The 15,215-nt window shown below is 39.2% G+C and overlaps 6 protein-coding genes across 6 annotated transcripts; 5 read left to right on the top strand and 1 right to left on the bottom strand.

Annotated features, from left to right (window-relative positions):
* Positions 1-56: 56 nt before the first annotated feature.
* GIP3 (protein phosphatase regulator GIP3) lies at positions 57-3,869 on the top strand (the record flags this gene model as incomplete). Its single annotated transcript, XM_018368319.1, has 1 exon — positions 57-3,869. One exon carries the CDS (start codon positions 57-59, stop codon positions 3,867-3,869), a length of 3,813 nt encoding a protein of 1,270 aa, XP_018218899.1.
* A 421-nt stretch (positions 3,870-4,290) lies between these two features.
* On the top strand, positions 4,291-5,349 carry SPP1 (Spp1p; the record flags this gene model as incomplete). Its single annotated transcript, XM_018368318.1, has 1 exon — positions 4,291-5,349. The coding sequence occupies one exon, from the start codon at positions 4,291-4,293 to the stop codon at positions 5,347-5,349; it is 1,059 nt and encodes a 352-aa protein (XP_018218898.1).
* A 354-nt stretch (positions 5,350-5,703) lies between these two features.
* UME1 (Ume1p) lies at positions 5,704-7,089 on the top strand (the record flags this gene model as incomplete). The annotated part of the gene is made up of 1 exon (XM_018368317.1): positions 5,704-7,089. The coding sequence occupies one exon, from the start codon at positions 5,704-5,706 to the stop codon at positions 7,087-7,089; it is 1,386 nt and encodes a 461-aa protein (XP_018218897.1).
* Positions 7,090-7,741: 652 nt separating this feature from the next.
* MKK2 (putative mitogen-activated protein kinase kinase MKK2) lies at positions 7,742-9,271 on the top strand (the record flags this gene model as incomplete). Its single annotated transcript, XM_018368316.1, has 1 exon — positions 7,742-9,271. The coding sequence occupies one exon, from the start codon at positions 7,742-7,744 to the stop codon at positions 9,269-9,271; it is 1,530 nt and encodes a 509-aa protein (XP_018218896.1).
* A 1,561-nt stretch (positions 9,272-10,832) lies between these two features.
* Positions 10,833-13,445, top strand: FRK1 (protein kinase FRK1; the record flags this gene model as incomplete). The annotated part of the gene is made up of 1 exon (XM_018368315.1): positions 10,833-13,445. One exon carries the CDS (start codon positions 10,833-10,835, stop codon positions 13,443-13,445), a length of 2,613 nt encoding a protein of 870 aa, XP_018218895.1.
* A 447-nt stretch (positions 13,446-13,892) lies between these two features.
* On the bottom strand, positions 13,893-14,742 carry RPL33A (60S ribosomal protein eL33; the record flags this gene model as incomplete). The annotated part of the gene is made up of 2 exons (XM_018368314.1): positions 13,893-14,197; positions 14,724-14,742. 2 exons carry the CDS (start codon positions 14,740-14,742, stop codon positions 13,893-13,895), a joined length of 324 nt encoding a protein of 107 aa, XP_018218894.1.
* Between the last annotated feature and the right edge of the window lie 473 nt (positions 14,743-15,215).

The raw sequence follows: 15,215 nt of genomic DNA, 5'->3' as shown, positions 1-15,215 counted from the left end.
CGGAAACATAGGTTCTGCAACAAGGAAGTGCAAGAAGTGGTGATACTAACCAGGTCATGATAACGAACACCGAGTTTGATGTGCCCGTGGACTGGCTGTACAAGGGTAAGAGCAGGCGGAAGGCGAATACAAAGCCGTCGAGGCCGTCTTCATCTGCCTCTGCACCAAAGGTGGTGGACAGTAGCAACAACAGCAACAGCAAGCCGCGTGCGAGGTCTTCGTCCATATCGAATGCGGCCCTTTCAAATAACGAGAAGTCGAACTTGACTGACGGCGATGGAAGCGGGTTTGGATCAGGCACTGAGAACTTGCCGCTCCTTACTCCTGTTAGCAGTAGTGGCCGTACCAGTTTGGCGGCCGCAGACGATGGAGATGCCGATGATGTGATAAATGGTGACGATAGCAAGGCTAGCGTCCCTCTCGTGAAGAAGAAACGCTCCACTTCCATATCCAATGCTGTGGTCTCGTCCAAGCCAAGGCTGTCAAATTCAAACATAAGCGCAACCGGAACCCCTTCTCCTGCCAAGGGAAAGCTCCCTCTACCAATCTCTTCTTTGTCAAATGCCAATATCAAGAGGAGCAACTCGTCAGGGAGCGAAAAATCCAAACGATCGATCTTCGGGTCTCTGTTTGGCAAAAGGTCTGCTCCTTCCACTGTTTCTGCAGTCAAAAAAGCATTGCCCGCGGTCAATACCGCCGCACCTGTAGATAACTCATCTAAGAAGGAACCATCCAGTAACGGTAACAACATCAACACAATCCCTCGTGTGAAGGAGCTTTCTTCCCCGAAGGTAGCATCTCCTACCGTGAGTAAACCGCCCACTCCTATCTCTCCCTCCCCTTCAGCATTACCTTCTCCCGCTCTCTCAGTGAAGGATTTATCTACGGTTTCGTTGAAAAGAGTGTCGTTTGCCGTTGATAAATTCGAAGCGGACCCTCCCCAGCAACTCCCTTCAAGAACGCCCAAGAAGGGCAATATCCTGATCCCGGACGACATGATAAGCGAAGCACCGTCTATATCGGTGGGAATATCCAGCATTAATCAATCACTCAAGGCACCCAACCCCAACTCCAAGGGGCCATTGTATACTAGGAAGTCCAAAGAATACATCCTCGCATTGGAGAACCAGAAACTGGCTCTCAGGGAGGCTGCCAAACATCAGCAAGAGGCACATTTCGCTGCTAATAGGATAGCTCACGAAGTGGCTAGTTTCAAAACTTCCGCAAATACAGGAGGAAAGCTTGCTGCAAAGTCACCCCGGAACTCCATTTCAAAACAAAACGAAGAGGCGTCACAGTCAAACGTTGACCAGGATTTTGACAATAACGCATTTGCAGAAAATCTTTCAAAAGTAGGCATCGATAAACCTATTCACATGCATGAGCACCATTTCGAAGCTCCAAATCATGAAAAAAACGACACCGACTCCACCTTGGAAAATAAAGAAGTCACCCTGGATGTCATCTACACAAGATGTTGTCACCTGAGAGAAATCCTACCCATCCCATCCACTTTGAGACAGGTCAAGGATAAAACCGCCCCTTTACAAATATTGAAGTTCCTAAACCCTAAGCCCACCTTAATTGACATCCTTTCGTTTTGCGACTTTATAACCATTGTCCCCATTCACACCATCATTTTCGACAATGTCGCTTTAAACCAAGACATGTTTAAAATAATTGTTTCCGCTCTAGTAAACTCCACAGTGTTGGAAAAATTGAGCTTGAGAAATGTTCGGATCGATCAAGATGGGTGGAGACTATTGTGTAAGTTTCTCTTATTGAATAAATCATTAAACAAGTTGGACATTTCTCAAACAAAGGTCAAATCCGACCTAGCCGAATCATTGTACCGTCACAATATGGATTGGAACTTGTTCACTCAAGTGTTAACTCAGCGGTCTCATAAGCCCCTGGAAGAGTTGCTATTGAATGGTATTCAATTCAGTAAGGTCTCTTACTCGTGCTTTGAACGTCTGTTGACATCCTATGCGACCCAGAACACGTTGCCGGAATCCGGTATTAGGCTTGGTCTAGCAGGTGCTACTACTTCTAATATATCCCAGGACTGTTTAAAATTTACTTTCAATTGGATGTCTCAATATAACATACAAGGTGTGGATCTAGCGTTTAATGAGTTATCTACTATGGTTAAACCCATGGTTAGTAAATTATCTGCTTTACCATATGATAATTTGAGATACTTTATCTTGAACAGTACCAATATTTCCACTTCTTATGATTTGGCTTTGCTTTTGAAACATCTCTCAAAGCTGCCTAATCTAAACTTTCTGGACCTAAGCAATTTACCACAATGCTTCCCTGATATTTTACCATACATGTACAAGTATTTACCAAGGTTCCCCAATTTGAAAAGAGTTCATTTGGATAACAACAATCTAACATTTAAAGAATTAGCCGTGGTTTGTAACATTCTCATCAAATGCAAATCATTATCACATGTGTCGATGACTAGTCAAAATGTAGAAAATTTCTACTTGACGAGTGACGACTCTCCAGTTCAAGCAACCAACACAGATGGAGAATCGGACAATTCCGGTTTAATGGAAATTAGAGGCCAATTTGCTAAGAACAGTTTATCTTCTACACTTTATGCATTTGCTAGAGACTCCCCTAACTTGATCGGTTTGGATTTTGACTATGATTTAATATCAGAAGAAATTCAATCAAGAATTGCCCTATGCTTAATGAGAAATATGCAACGGACTATGGATTCTACTTTCCAGTTAGACGAGTTGGATTCTCAAGATGATTTACTGTTCGATGGCTCCTTAGTTACCATGACGGCTGAAAGTGTCCTAGAAAAACTGAACCTATTGAGTGACAGGAACGCAAATGTCAAAAAAGACGTCACCAAAAGATATTTATTGAAAAAATATATTGAAAAGTTTCATGTTTTGCATCATAATGTTCAGCATACGATTGATTCCATGTTTGAGAAAAGGAAATCCGGTGAACTACCATTACAAGAAAAGGAAAATTTGGTAAGACTGCTACTTTTGGAGCAGAATTTATGCAACATTCTCGAATTGTTTTCTCATAATCCAAACTTAAATGATGTTTTGGGCTCCGGTAAGGACGACTCCAAAGAAAGTGTTGATTCGAGCGAGGATTCGAAATTACCAGCTTTGAAACACGTTGAATCCGGATACCATGTCTCTGAAGAAAAAACACAACCTGAAAATGAAGTAATCACAGCAAGACCACATTTGATGGCCACTGATTCTGGTAAGACTATTGATGTTTTCACAGGCAAACCGTTGGTGTTCAAAAATGCGTCATCAAGCACTTCTGTAGGCTGTAGGAAGCAAGAAGAAGAAGAAGGTGAACTGCATAAGTGGGGGTTCTTTGTCCAACAACAGAGGTCTTTGTATCCTGAAAATGAATCTGCAAGGCAAGCGCCACCAACATCACGTCACACATCCAACAATTTACAAGCTATCGATAATTCGGCTTCATCATCTTCAGTTTCAGCTTCCACCAACGAAACAGCTGCCACGAGTTTATCCACTCCAGTAACTCCGAAAATCATGCCAAAGATCCCATCAGGTGCAGCCTTGAGATCAGCAATCATAAAAGCTAAAGGTATTGACTCTATTGAAGACCTGATTCAAAACGTCAGTTCCAATAACATCGAACTAGAAAACATTTATGGTAAATCCATTCAAAATAGTGCTTCGATGCCCTCATCCGGCTTGCTTTCCAATGTTTCTGCTCCTGTTTCTGGCAAAGATTCTCTAAAAGCATCGCCTTCAAACCCGACTACTGACAACTGTGAGGGTAAAGTTACTGCTACTTACGAGAAGTTATTAAACAACTTGTCCATGGAGAGGTCAACCAAACCGTAAAGATACACGCATTCTTTTCTTCACCGATCACTTAATTCTTTTTTTTTACTGATCACTTAATTATCTTTTTTCACTGCATTATATTATTTAAACTAGCTTTCTTTACCTTTTTTTTTCCTATATTTATTTATATAGACTGTCGCTAGTTCAGTGACACTCGATAGACTTAACAGATAAACTTTTTAGACATTAAAAACTCAATCACTAATAATAGAAATCTTACCATAGCAGTAGCCTGGTTATACTCGAGCTACCATAAGAGGTCAAGTGTGTTCATCAAGCGGGTAAGAAAGCGCGCAACTAAAATGGGCCCTTGGCAAATATATAGTATTAAATATAAACAAAGGTCATCGTCAGCAAGAGAACACTAAGAACTCGCAAAGATAATCAAGTCATCTATTATTGCGCATCTACCTACCTGATGTCTCTACCACAATGGTGTCCTCCACATTCAAACCTAAAGATAAATCCAATGACGGGGGAAGACGTGTACTGCATATGTAAAAAACCGGATTATGGGGAACTAATGGTAGGATGTGATGGCTGCGATGACTGGTTCCATTTCTCTTGTCTTCATATTCCTGGCCAGTTTAAAGACTTGGTGTTTTCTTTTTTTTGTCCCTACTGTCAAGCAGGGATTACTGGTAAGAACAAAGATGCCATAATGAATGGTGAAATGAACTTGCCCAAGACTTTATGGAAAAGGAAATGTAGATTGAGCGATTGTTACAAGCCATGTCTACAGGATAGCAAATATTGCTCAGAGGAACACGGCAAAGAGTTTGTTGATGACATTTGGGCTCGATTGAAAACGGATGAAGACAAAGTTAAAGTTAAAAAAATGGTCGAACAAACTGAACATGTAGATAAGTTCAAAAAATTCGGTCAAGCTGATTTTATCAACAACGATATAGTTATAAAAAATGACCAGGAAAAAGAGATTTTCGATCAAATTGTAGCACGAGATAGTACATTAAAAATACTTGAAAACGATCTTCGGGAACTTCAAGAGAAAACGCTCCCATTATTCAAAAAGAAATTTGAGCTTTTAGAGGTATATTTGAGTTGGTTAGACAACGTGTACACTGAAATTCGCAAGTTAGACGATGACATCGCGGCCAATATGGAAGGCGATAAAACTTCTACTAAGGGGACAAATAAGAAGAAAAAGAACAATAGCAGGAGCAGGCCGAGGAGGAATATTTGTGGCTATTACTCTACATATGAACAGACACCTTGCGCTGTAGAAGAATTTGTGGCTGAGATTGGGAAGGACGAGGAAAGCACTACAATCCGTGGGGTATGCACAAAATGGAAGTGTAACAGGCATTCAGACTGGGTGTCTACAAATCAAGAACAGTATCTTCAACAGATTGATTCCTTGGAATCGATGCAAGAGAGGTTACAGCATCTCATACAGGCAAGGAAAAAGCAACTCAATATCCAATATTATGAACAACTTCTGAGAAAAGGCTTATAGCAACACAGGAGTGCTCAATTCAACATCTACTATTTTATTATATAWACAAATAAACGCACTATTGATGAAATATTTATTGCTGTGTCCTTACGTAGGTTTGTACCGCGGTTCGACTTGCCTAAGCACTCTTCATTATCTAATTTTCATTTTCACGTAAATAAAACTACTTTTGCCTCGAAAAGGTTCGGCCGATTTGGCTGCGAAATTTTAATGAGCGGTATTGACTTTTGTCAAGCGGTTTTTTGCATATTTGGAGTAATTCAGTCAAATTAAACAGCACTCTCTTCTAATCACAGATTCTCAGTGGTATAATTATTTACTTCCCCACCCAGTTCATCAGAAAATTACTCAAAAATGACTACTTTAGATGTTGCAGAGAGAAATAAAATTAAAAATGAAGAATTCAAAATCTGGAAGAAATCAATACCTTCTTTATACCAACATATTTCAAGTTTGAAGCCTAATTTCAGCTCAAACGTCAACGAAACGTCAACAACACCCAAAAGTTTAGTCTTCACTAACGACAAAGCTTGTGACAAAGCTAAGGGGACTTTAACCGCACCGCTTCTATATTCCCAAGGGAGTGAGATTTTTGAAGTGGAATGCGTAATGCCACTTGGACTTCATTATAAAAAGTTAGAAGGCAGTATAGAAATATTACCACAACCAGATTACACCACGGAGTCCCTAAAAGTTGAACAGACTGTTCTAACACCAAAATGGGAATTTAAAGGTGAAACCATTGAAAAAATGATATATGTTGATAACAGTGAAATAAATGTAAAAGTGATAGCCCTCTCCGCCAATGGTTCTTTGGCATGGTTCAGGGATGGAGTTAAATTACCTGTTTATACAATGTTGGAAGCGCCCAGTCCTCTCAGTACAGCATCATGCGGAGAACATGATGGTAAACCAAATGTTGATTTTGCAATCTCAAACGACTCAAAAACACTGGTAGTAACTAAAGGAACTATACTTGATAGTGAAAGTGCTACGTTCAAGATAATAGATAACTCAAGTAAAATAGGAGAAGTTGTTCGTACAGTGTCTGTTTCTAATATAAAAACCATCCAAGCGGTTAACTTCTTGAATAACAACATATTTGCTACTTGCTCAGATGACGGTGTTATAAGGTTTTGGGGAACTGAAGCAGGTGAGGAGCCCCTATGGATATTAAATGATTCTTTAGACGGAAAATCATGTTGCTTTGCCGTATCGCCCTTTGTTGATACCTTATTCGTAACCGGAACAAGTAGTGGAGCCATCAAAGTTTGGGATCTCCGTGCGGTTGTTTCCTCGATGGACGCTGCTGTTGGTCCGAATTCCAATCAAGAACACAATAAAGTCAATGAGCTATTTAAAGTCCATCATTTTTACAGTGAGCGAGTCTCTAGAATCGAATTTTCTGCCATTTCACCTACAGAGATGATAACTGTTGGGGATCTTGGAAATGTCTATCATTGGGATTTTGAGCCAGTTTTCTCCAGCTATACCGAAACAAGTGAGGAGTTCCAAGGTACGATAGCCGATGAAGTAGAAGCAGAAAGCATGACATTTTATCACACTGAAGGCTGTAGAAGAGAAATGGGGGAAAACGACAAGGTCAATACTGTTGCTTACCATAATTCTATTGAAGACCTGGTTGCCACAGTTGATAGTGATGGTTTATTAACTGTGTATAGGCCGTTTACAGGAAAGATTCATGGAGATGAAACGAAGCTTGAAATGGCAACGGACTAGTATATTCTACATAGCCTGTGTAAACTTGTCGGTAAAAAGTTGTACGAATAAACTATGTAATATTTAGTCTTTCAAGCGCAAGTTGTTTTTTACATTTCACTTGCTTGAATGTTTATTTGAAACAGGTAAACATAAATTTCTGTTTATATGCTCGTTGCCCACCTGAGCTAAGAAAGAAATAACCTCTTTATTTCAAAAAGTACGGTTGCACAAAGTTTTATACATTCAACAACCAAGACGCCCAAACACAACAACTACCAATAGAGCAATTCTCGAACTTTCCAAGCAGCGGTAATTCGGCTCGTGAACGCGTAATAGCTTTTGGAGCTTACTTTACCCTTTATGGTGTTTACGTTCTCATGCGAAAAAAAAACAAAAAGAAATGAAATTGATCCTTAGAGTCGAAGGATAAAGAAGAGTGAAAACAACCGAGTCATTAGGAAATTCAAAACCTTTTGCTTGCTAAACCATATATATTTTAGCAAACATATAGATTCACACACATATACATTTATATGTTGACTATATTCTGGTTCGCATAAACTCACTCGCTAGAATATCGTACCTTTATTTCAAGCAAGAGATAGATCTGATAGCGTAAAATACTGTCACAATTTCTCCAAAAAAACACAATACAGCACCAAATAGCATAATGGCTTCGATGTTCAGGCCACCAGCATCCAACAGGAGCCACCAAAAGACACCAAAATTAACGCTTCCAGCGACTTTAGTTCAAAATTTAAAACCGGCTCATGAAGGACAAAATCCCAATCGATCACCTTACTCTTCCGTGAATGAAAGCCCATATTCAAACAACCCTACGTCGGCCACGTCGGCCACCTCATCTATGGCTTCGAATTCTACTCTACTGTACAGCCGATCAACTACGTCTACAAAGTCTACTTTGACAATGAAAAATAGACCGATACCACCACCATTACCACCCTTAGTCTTAACACAAAAGGAAGACGGCAAAGAACACATAATAGCTGACGATTTTCACATTTCTGAAAGATTCTCAAGTTTGCATGTTGACACAACATACCAGGAACCTCTGTTGAGTGGTTCTTCCAACAAGTTAGCTGATATAGATACCTCTTTTTTCAGAAGGGACCTGAGCACACCAGGCGGTGATGATTCATATCCTTCGACACTTCTCTCGGCATACGATTTAAGTAGCAGTGGAAGCAATGCCACCCCTATAAGTGCCACCAACATTACTTCTTGTTCCTCCTTAGTACAGGGGAAAGATGTAGATCAACTAGAGGAAGAAGCTTGGAGGTTTGGCCATCTCAAGAACGAAATCATAACACTGGGCATCTTAGGAGAGGGTGCAGGAGGATCCGTAGCCAAGTGTCGATTGAAAAACGGAAAAAAAACTTTTGCATTAAAGACAATTAATACCCTAAATACCGACCCAGAATACCAAAAGCAAATATTCAGAGAGCTGCAATTTAATAAGAGTTTCAAGTCTAATTATATTGTACAATACTACGGTATGTTTACTGACGAACGGAATTCCTCCATATACATCGCTATGGAATATATGGGAGGAAGATCGCTGGAGGCAACGTATAAAAACTTGTTAAGACGCGGTGGGAGGATAAGTGAGAAAGTGATGGGCAAGATTGCGGAGTCAGTATTGAGAGGATTATCATATCTACATGAAAGAAAAGTTATTCATAGAGACATCAAACCGCAAAATATCCTTCTCAATGAAAAGGGAGAAATCAAGTTATGCGATTTTGGTGTTAGTGGAGAGGCTGTCAACTCCTTGGCGATAACATTCACCGGAACATCGTTTTATATGGCCCCAGAACGAATACAGGGGCAACCGTATAGCGTAACATGTGACGTATGGTCTTTAGGCTTAACACTACTAGAAGTTGCTGGGGGAAAATTCCCCTTTGAATCCGACAAGATAACACAGAACGTGGCACCAATAGAATTACTGACCATGATTCTGACATTTTCTCCCCGCTTGAAGGACGAGCCTGAATTAGGTATCATTTGGAGCAAGACATTCAAATCGTTTATTGAATACTGTTTGAAAAAAGATGCCAGGGAAAGACCATCTCCCCGGCAAATGTTAAAGCATCCATGGATTGTCGGACAAATGAAGAAAAAAGTCAATATGGAACGTTTTGTCAAGAAATGTTGGGAAAGTGAAGAAGACGAGTAAAAGAGTTTCAATGTAATTCTTCTCACACCCTACCGCTGCTGCAATCACTTAAATTCACTAATGCACAGTGAGCTTTTTCAACATGCATAAACTTCAAAAGTGGCTGCCTAACCTTCTTGGCTCTTTTTGTTTCTAAACAACATTCTGAACATTTTTAAACACGTGCATATATAATCTATTCAAATAACAGTTCATTTTGGGGTTATACGCGTTCTTATCACGCTTTTCTGCCCTCTCATCGACCCATGAGAGGCATCTAAGCCTTCCTGACAGGCACACTATAGCATGTTAAAATATGACTCAAATGAGCCAGGCAGTTTTGTGTACAGCCGTGCGGGGAGATCTGCACTTTTTGCCCGAAAGAGAAAGCAGCGGAATACGACATCAGCGAAAATTGTTCGATACCTCAAACAAACTCAATATTTCACTTTATACCTGTGCACCTCCGGGAACTCAGGAAGAAACAGGTGACAATATTTTTGACTAATTCAGGATTATACTTCGGTGTGTCCTGTTCAATAGAGCTTATACCCGTGGATAGGAAAACGTATAAATACTGCTAAATTGTTTTAAGCAGTATTGCCGTGTTGTGTCCCACCAGTCGTGTTCTGATTCAGCCAGATATCCATATATGTATATATATAATCTTTATACTGGTTACTGGTTAGTACAGTTACCGTTGAGGAGCCGCTACTTCTTGAGCGTTTTTTGTTATACCCGCGCATATTTTTACTACATACAAAAATGAGAAATGAAGTACTGTGTCTAAGAGGTAGAAGCAGTTCTCTCCGAAATTCTGTTGTAAGCGTACATAATGGTGCAGTTCGCCTTGGTTATCATGTGCTATTTTCACATTATTAAACCTCACCTTCCCCCGGTTTGTGCTATTAGTTTGAGTGTATAATTGACAATATTTCCGATAATGCAGTGCGCATCTAGCTTCTTCTCTCCCCTTAAAGCACACGCAACCCCTTTGCTTACTCACTAGTCGGTTCGATGCTTATCCATGGGTACATCATTCCAGGAACCCTAAATAATAGAGCCCATTATTACGTATATTTTTAGATCGTATCCTGCGTTGAATTCCCGCACGCCTTTATGTAAACAAAGCCGCACTTCCTAAAAAAGCAATTGAAAACAATTCGAAGAAAAAGTGCAGAGCTACGAAAAGGTAAACAAAAAAAATATTTTGGAACTTCGATCGAGCTGTTTCAACCCCTTCATCGCGATTTAAATATAGTTCAAGTCTAGGGCCATCGGGTAAATCTACAACATAATAGATCATACAATCCATCCCATTGCTATTGCTGAAACCCTCCTTTTCGTCTTTTTTTCGTTATTGCAGTTTTTTCGACTGTACCAAAATAGCTTTCATTTGCATTGATTTGTTTCTTGTGACTTGAAGGTTTTCCAGAATTTTTGATTGCTGCCTTAGGCCCAAGAGCACTTACAGTTGTTCGTTCACCAATATACAACAAAGCAATTGTGTGAACTAGACGACCCATTACGCATTAAAGTAATCACTACTTCTTCAAATAAACTAAAGGTTCCAACAGTGTAAATGTCGTACACCAATAAACGCCATACATACTACGAGGGGATTACGAGCGACCCGTCCAGCACATTTCAATATACGCAGCAAACGAATGAACAAAGGCGAAAACATGTAACGTTTGGTCCTTACATCCTAGGATCCACGTTGGGAGAAGGAGAATTTGGAAAAGTAAAGCTTGGTTGGCCAAAAAATTTTTCAAACAATTCTACCTCAGCTTTTGATTTCCCAAAACAAGTAGCCGTTAAGCTTATCAAACGTGATACCATATCAAACGACTACAAGAAAGAAGTAAAAATATACAGGGAAATTAATGCTCTAAAACATTTATCACACCCTAATATCGTAAAGTTAGAAGAAGTGCTGCAAAATTCCAGGTACATAGGTATCGTTCTAGAATATGCATGTGGAGGGGAATTTTATAAATACATCCAAAAAAAAAGAAGACTAAAAGAAACCAATGCATGCAGATTGTTTTCCCAATTGATAAGTGGGGTACATTACATCCATTCGAAGGGTCTTGTTCACAGAGATCTCAAATTGGAAAACTTACTATTGGATAAAAATGAAAACTTAGTCATAACAGACTTTGGATTTGTCAACGAATTTTGCTCACGTAACGAATTAATGAAAACGTCATGCGGCTCTCCCTGCTATGCAGCACCAGAGCTAGTGGTAAGCACAAAACCGTATGAAGCTAGGAAAGCAGATATATGGTCATGCGGTGTTATACTTTATGCTATGCTAGCCGGGTATTTGCCGTGGGATGATGATCCAAAGAACCCTGAGGGAAGTGATATCGGAAGACTTTATAATTATATCTGTTCTACGCCATTGAAATTTCCTGATTATATTCTTCCTATACCTCGTGACTTATTGAGACGCATCTTGGTTTCGGACCCGAAGAGAAGAATAAATTTGAAACAGATCGAGAAGCATGGATGGTTGAAATCTCATTCTTCATTTTTATCCATAACGCCCGATGAATGGGATAAACTACACAATACGCACTCTGTGTTCAGATTAGAGAAGCCGAAAGCAAGATATGGATCCAGACCACAATCAAGCTGTTCCACTTCATCCATGGGTTCAAGGAGTGATAAGAGAGACTCACTAATAATCGATTCTACTTTGCTTACATTCCCAGCCCCACCCCAAGAATCACAGAATCATATAATAACCAGACCCACTTCTATTCCTTCTGACCAACGGCTTTCACCTATTAGAAGATCTAATAGACACAATAGAAGCAACTCCGCCGCTTCCATTGCTTTACAAGCAGTAGTAAATGCGGATAGAGAATACGTTTTAAGCCATGAACAATCACTACCTTCGGCGCAAAAAACAAGGCAGCTAACTGTAGGAAACATATCTCCCAGTCTGTCACCTCCATCAGTTGTCAATTCAGGAGATGTTATGGTGGAATCCACGCAGCTCAAAAGAAATACAACTTCCGGTAATAATGTCACATTATACTTAGAAAAAGAGCTTCTTGGTACAGCTCAAACAAACAAGGTTCACCTAAATAACGCAAATTCCTCACAAAACGATCAGTATAACAAACCTAAAACCCAAAATAGTCTCAAATATACCAAGAACTTCCACCGCACGTCATCTTCATCCCATACTAAACCTAGACCAACTTCCTACCATCCTGGCTCATACACGACGACTTCCTACAACTCGAATAGACTTTCTATAGAAGAGGCTAGCGACAAGACCAAAAGCACCGCCTCATCGCAAACACTTAATCAAAGAGAAACGTCTCCATTCGACTCCGCACCTTATCTTGCACCAGATACGTGCATAACTTCATGCTCCTCTATTGAAAGCTCTCCGAAATTAATTACAAATGGATCATTCTCATTAGCAAAACCATCAGTTGATTTACAAATTGTTTCTGGTGATTTAATCAAATACAAAGGAGACGCAGAAGGAGCAACGAGAACATACGATGAAAAATATAAACAAAGACGCAAAAGCTTAAGATACAGCGGAATATTCAATGATATATCATGCGATACAGTCACTGAGGAATCTGACGATTTAAAGGTACCGGAGTCAGCTGTTGCACAAGCTCAAGAACAAGAGACTTTAGACACGACAAAGGCGGGCAATGCAAATCAAGATGCTTTAATTTCAGTAAAAACACAGGTTAATCTTCCCTTAGAGAGATCGCTAAATGACCAGGTTAATATTAACTTAGAGAGATCACTAAATGAAACAGAATCTGTAAAGAAACGTTTCAGTTTTTTTTCTTTATATTCCTACAATACTTCCAAGTCTAGTTTATATTCATCGATAGATTCTAAGAGAAAACCTTCTCCACCTTCACAGAGGCGTCCAAAAAAAGACGATACTCATATCAACCCGAGAACTTCATCGACGACCACGTCAAATGTACCAACATCTCATAAATTGAAAAGCGATCAATCCCTACAAACAATCGCTCAAGATGAACGTATTCCAGAACTTAAGAAAGCTGTCAGAACTGAGAGGGCCTCCATAATGGTGTCTGAGGTCAGAAAGGCAAATACAGATAATAAAGAAAATCAATATCCAGAACAGTCAACTGCAAAAAGAGTACTAGGATTTTTTAAAAGAAGAAGCATGAGAGTTTAAAGATCATGGCATACTTTTTTTCTAAACATTTTCAATAGTCCTATAAAACATTCATTATTATATGCATTTTTCATTCCATTTTTTTTTTTTGTCTTGTGTTATATTATATTATTATCCACTGAACCACATTACATTAAACTTTATGATACTTTAGCTTATTAACATTTAGCATATATATATACATATATATATCTTGCATTAATAAAAACATCGAAAAATTTCCATAGTAGTTACACCTACAATTCATGGGACCCCTCAAAGAATCGGCACATGATTGCGCCCAACAATGTGAATATGCCAAATATAATAGGTTCTATTACCTTTTATACGAAATTAATTTTAAAAATTATACTATATATTAGTCTTTTCTATTCTCAAAATGTAATAATATTTATAGTAATAAAAGAGAAAACGATGTTAAAGAGGATACTTATACAATTAACAAATTTAAATGTTAGATGGGTACAAGAAGATTCTGACAGAAGCACCGAAAGTCTTGGCTGGCAAATTGTTTCTGAAGGTAGCTCTAACAACACCAGAGTTACCGTGGGTTCTGGTGACCTTACCCCACATAACTCTAATCTTAGAACCTCTAATTTCCTTGGAAGCTCTGTAAACGTAGGCAATACGCTTACCCAAGTAGAATTGAGCATCTTGTGGAGTAGCGACACCTTCGATCTTGATCAAAGAGACATTTGGGTTGTTGACTCTCTTGGATCTTTGGTAGGATAAATGCTTACCTTTGACGTACACTAAAGAAAAACGGAAAAAAAATTTCCAAGATATTGTTAGTATTTGATCATCATAGTTATAATCATATTTGAGCTGGAAAATTTAGGCTATCGAAAGTTTATGCTGTACTATTATGAGGAGTGGGCTTTTTTAATTTAGCTGAGCAAAAGTTCATATATCGAGGCAAACGAAGAACAAAGGGAAAGATCTTCGTGTTAAGTTGTAACTTCGAAGTCATGTCCTCTGCATTTTCATAATCCTTTGCATACATAAATAAATATATCGCCGGAGTACGAACTTCAGACACGGTTCTAAGATTTTCGTGGTGTCAACTTCAACATCTCCACTTTACTGCATTTCTAACTGTATTCCTATTCTAAATCATAGTTTCTGCATTTGTAGATATTGTTAGATTTCCTATTGGACATTATCTGAGGGGTTATTAGACAGCCATATCTTCCACAATATTATCGACATTTCATCTCAAAAGTTCCCAGGTATTAGCCCAAATTTTTCAACGTGTTTTCAGTATTAGCTTCAACATACATCTATGGGATTCAGCCATTTTTCAATTTGTTTGATTGTTGGTTTTTTACGTATTCTTTCTATTCCTAAAGGCAAAATAACCCAAGTTTTGAACTAGCAATTAATGCATATTAATTAAAGGTTGATTGATAGTGAATATTTTGGCAAACGGAAGCAGAGGTGTTACGCTAGTGAGATATCTCGCCGGAAGGGAGAGTGCCAGTCTAGGCAGGGAGGGTGGCGTCAGCTCTCCCCAGCAACCGCTTTTCCAGAGGGAAATCACCCTCGCCTCGGTGGGGTCCGTCAAACGGAATTTCATGCCGGCACGTGCCGAACATTCTTCTCGGCACAGAAAACCAAGCATGAAATAGTGTAGTAAGAAAAAAAGCTTACACGAGAGTGTAGGGATGTTGAAATGTAAGGATGTTATAGACAAAGCTGGAAAAAAACTCAAGATGGTCGGGTGACACTTTCAGGTGGGAAGTATTTTTAGCTTTTTTCTTTAGGGCTAGT

The sequence above is a fragment of the Saccharomyces eubayanus genome, chromosome XVI (genome assembly GCF_001298625.1).
Source record: "Saccharomyces eubayanus strain FM1318 chromosome XVI, whole genome shotgun sequence".
NCBI classification, from domain to species: Eukaryota; Fungi; Ascomycota; class Saccharomycetes; order Saccharomycetales; family Saccharomycetaceae; genus Saccharomyces; species Saccharomyces eubayanus.
This window is presented reverse-complemented; position numbering and strand designations above follow the sequence as displayed.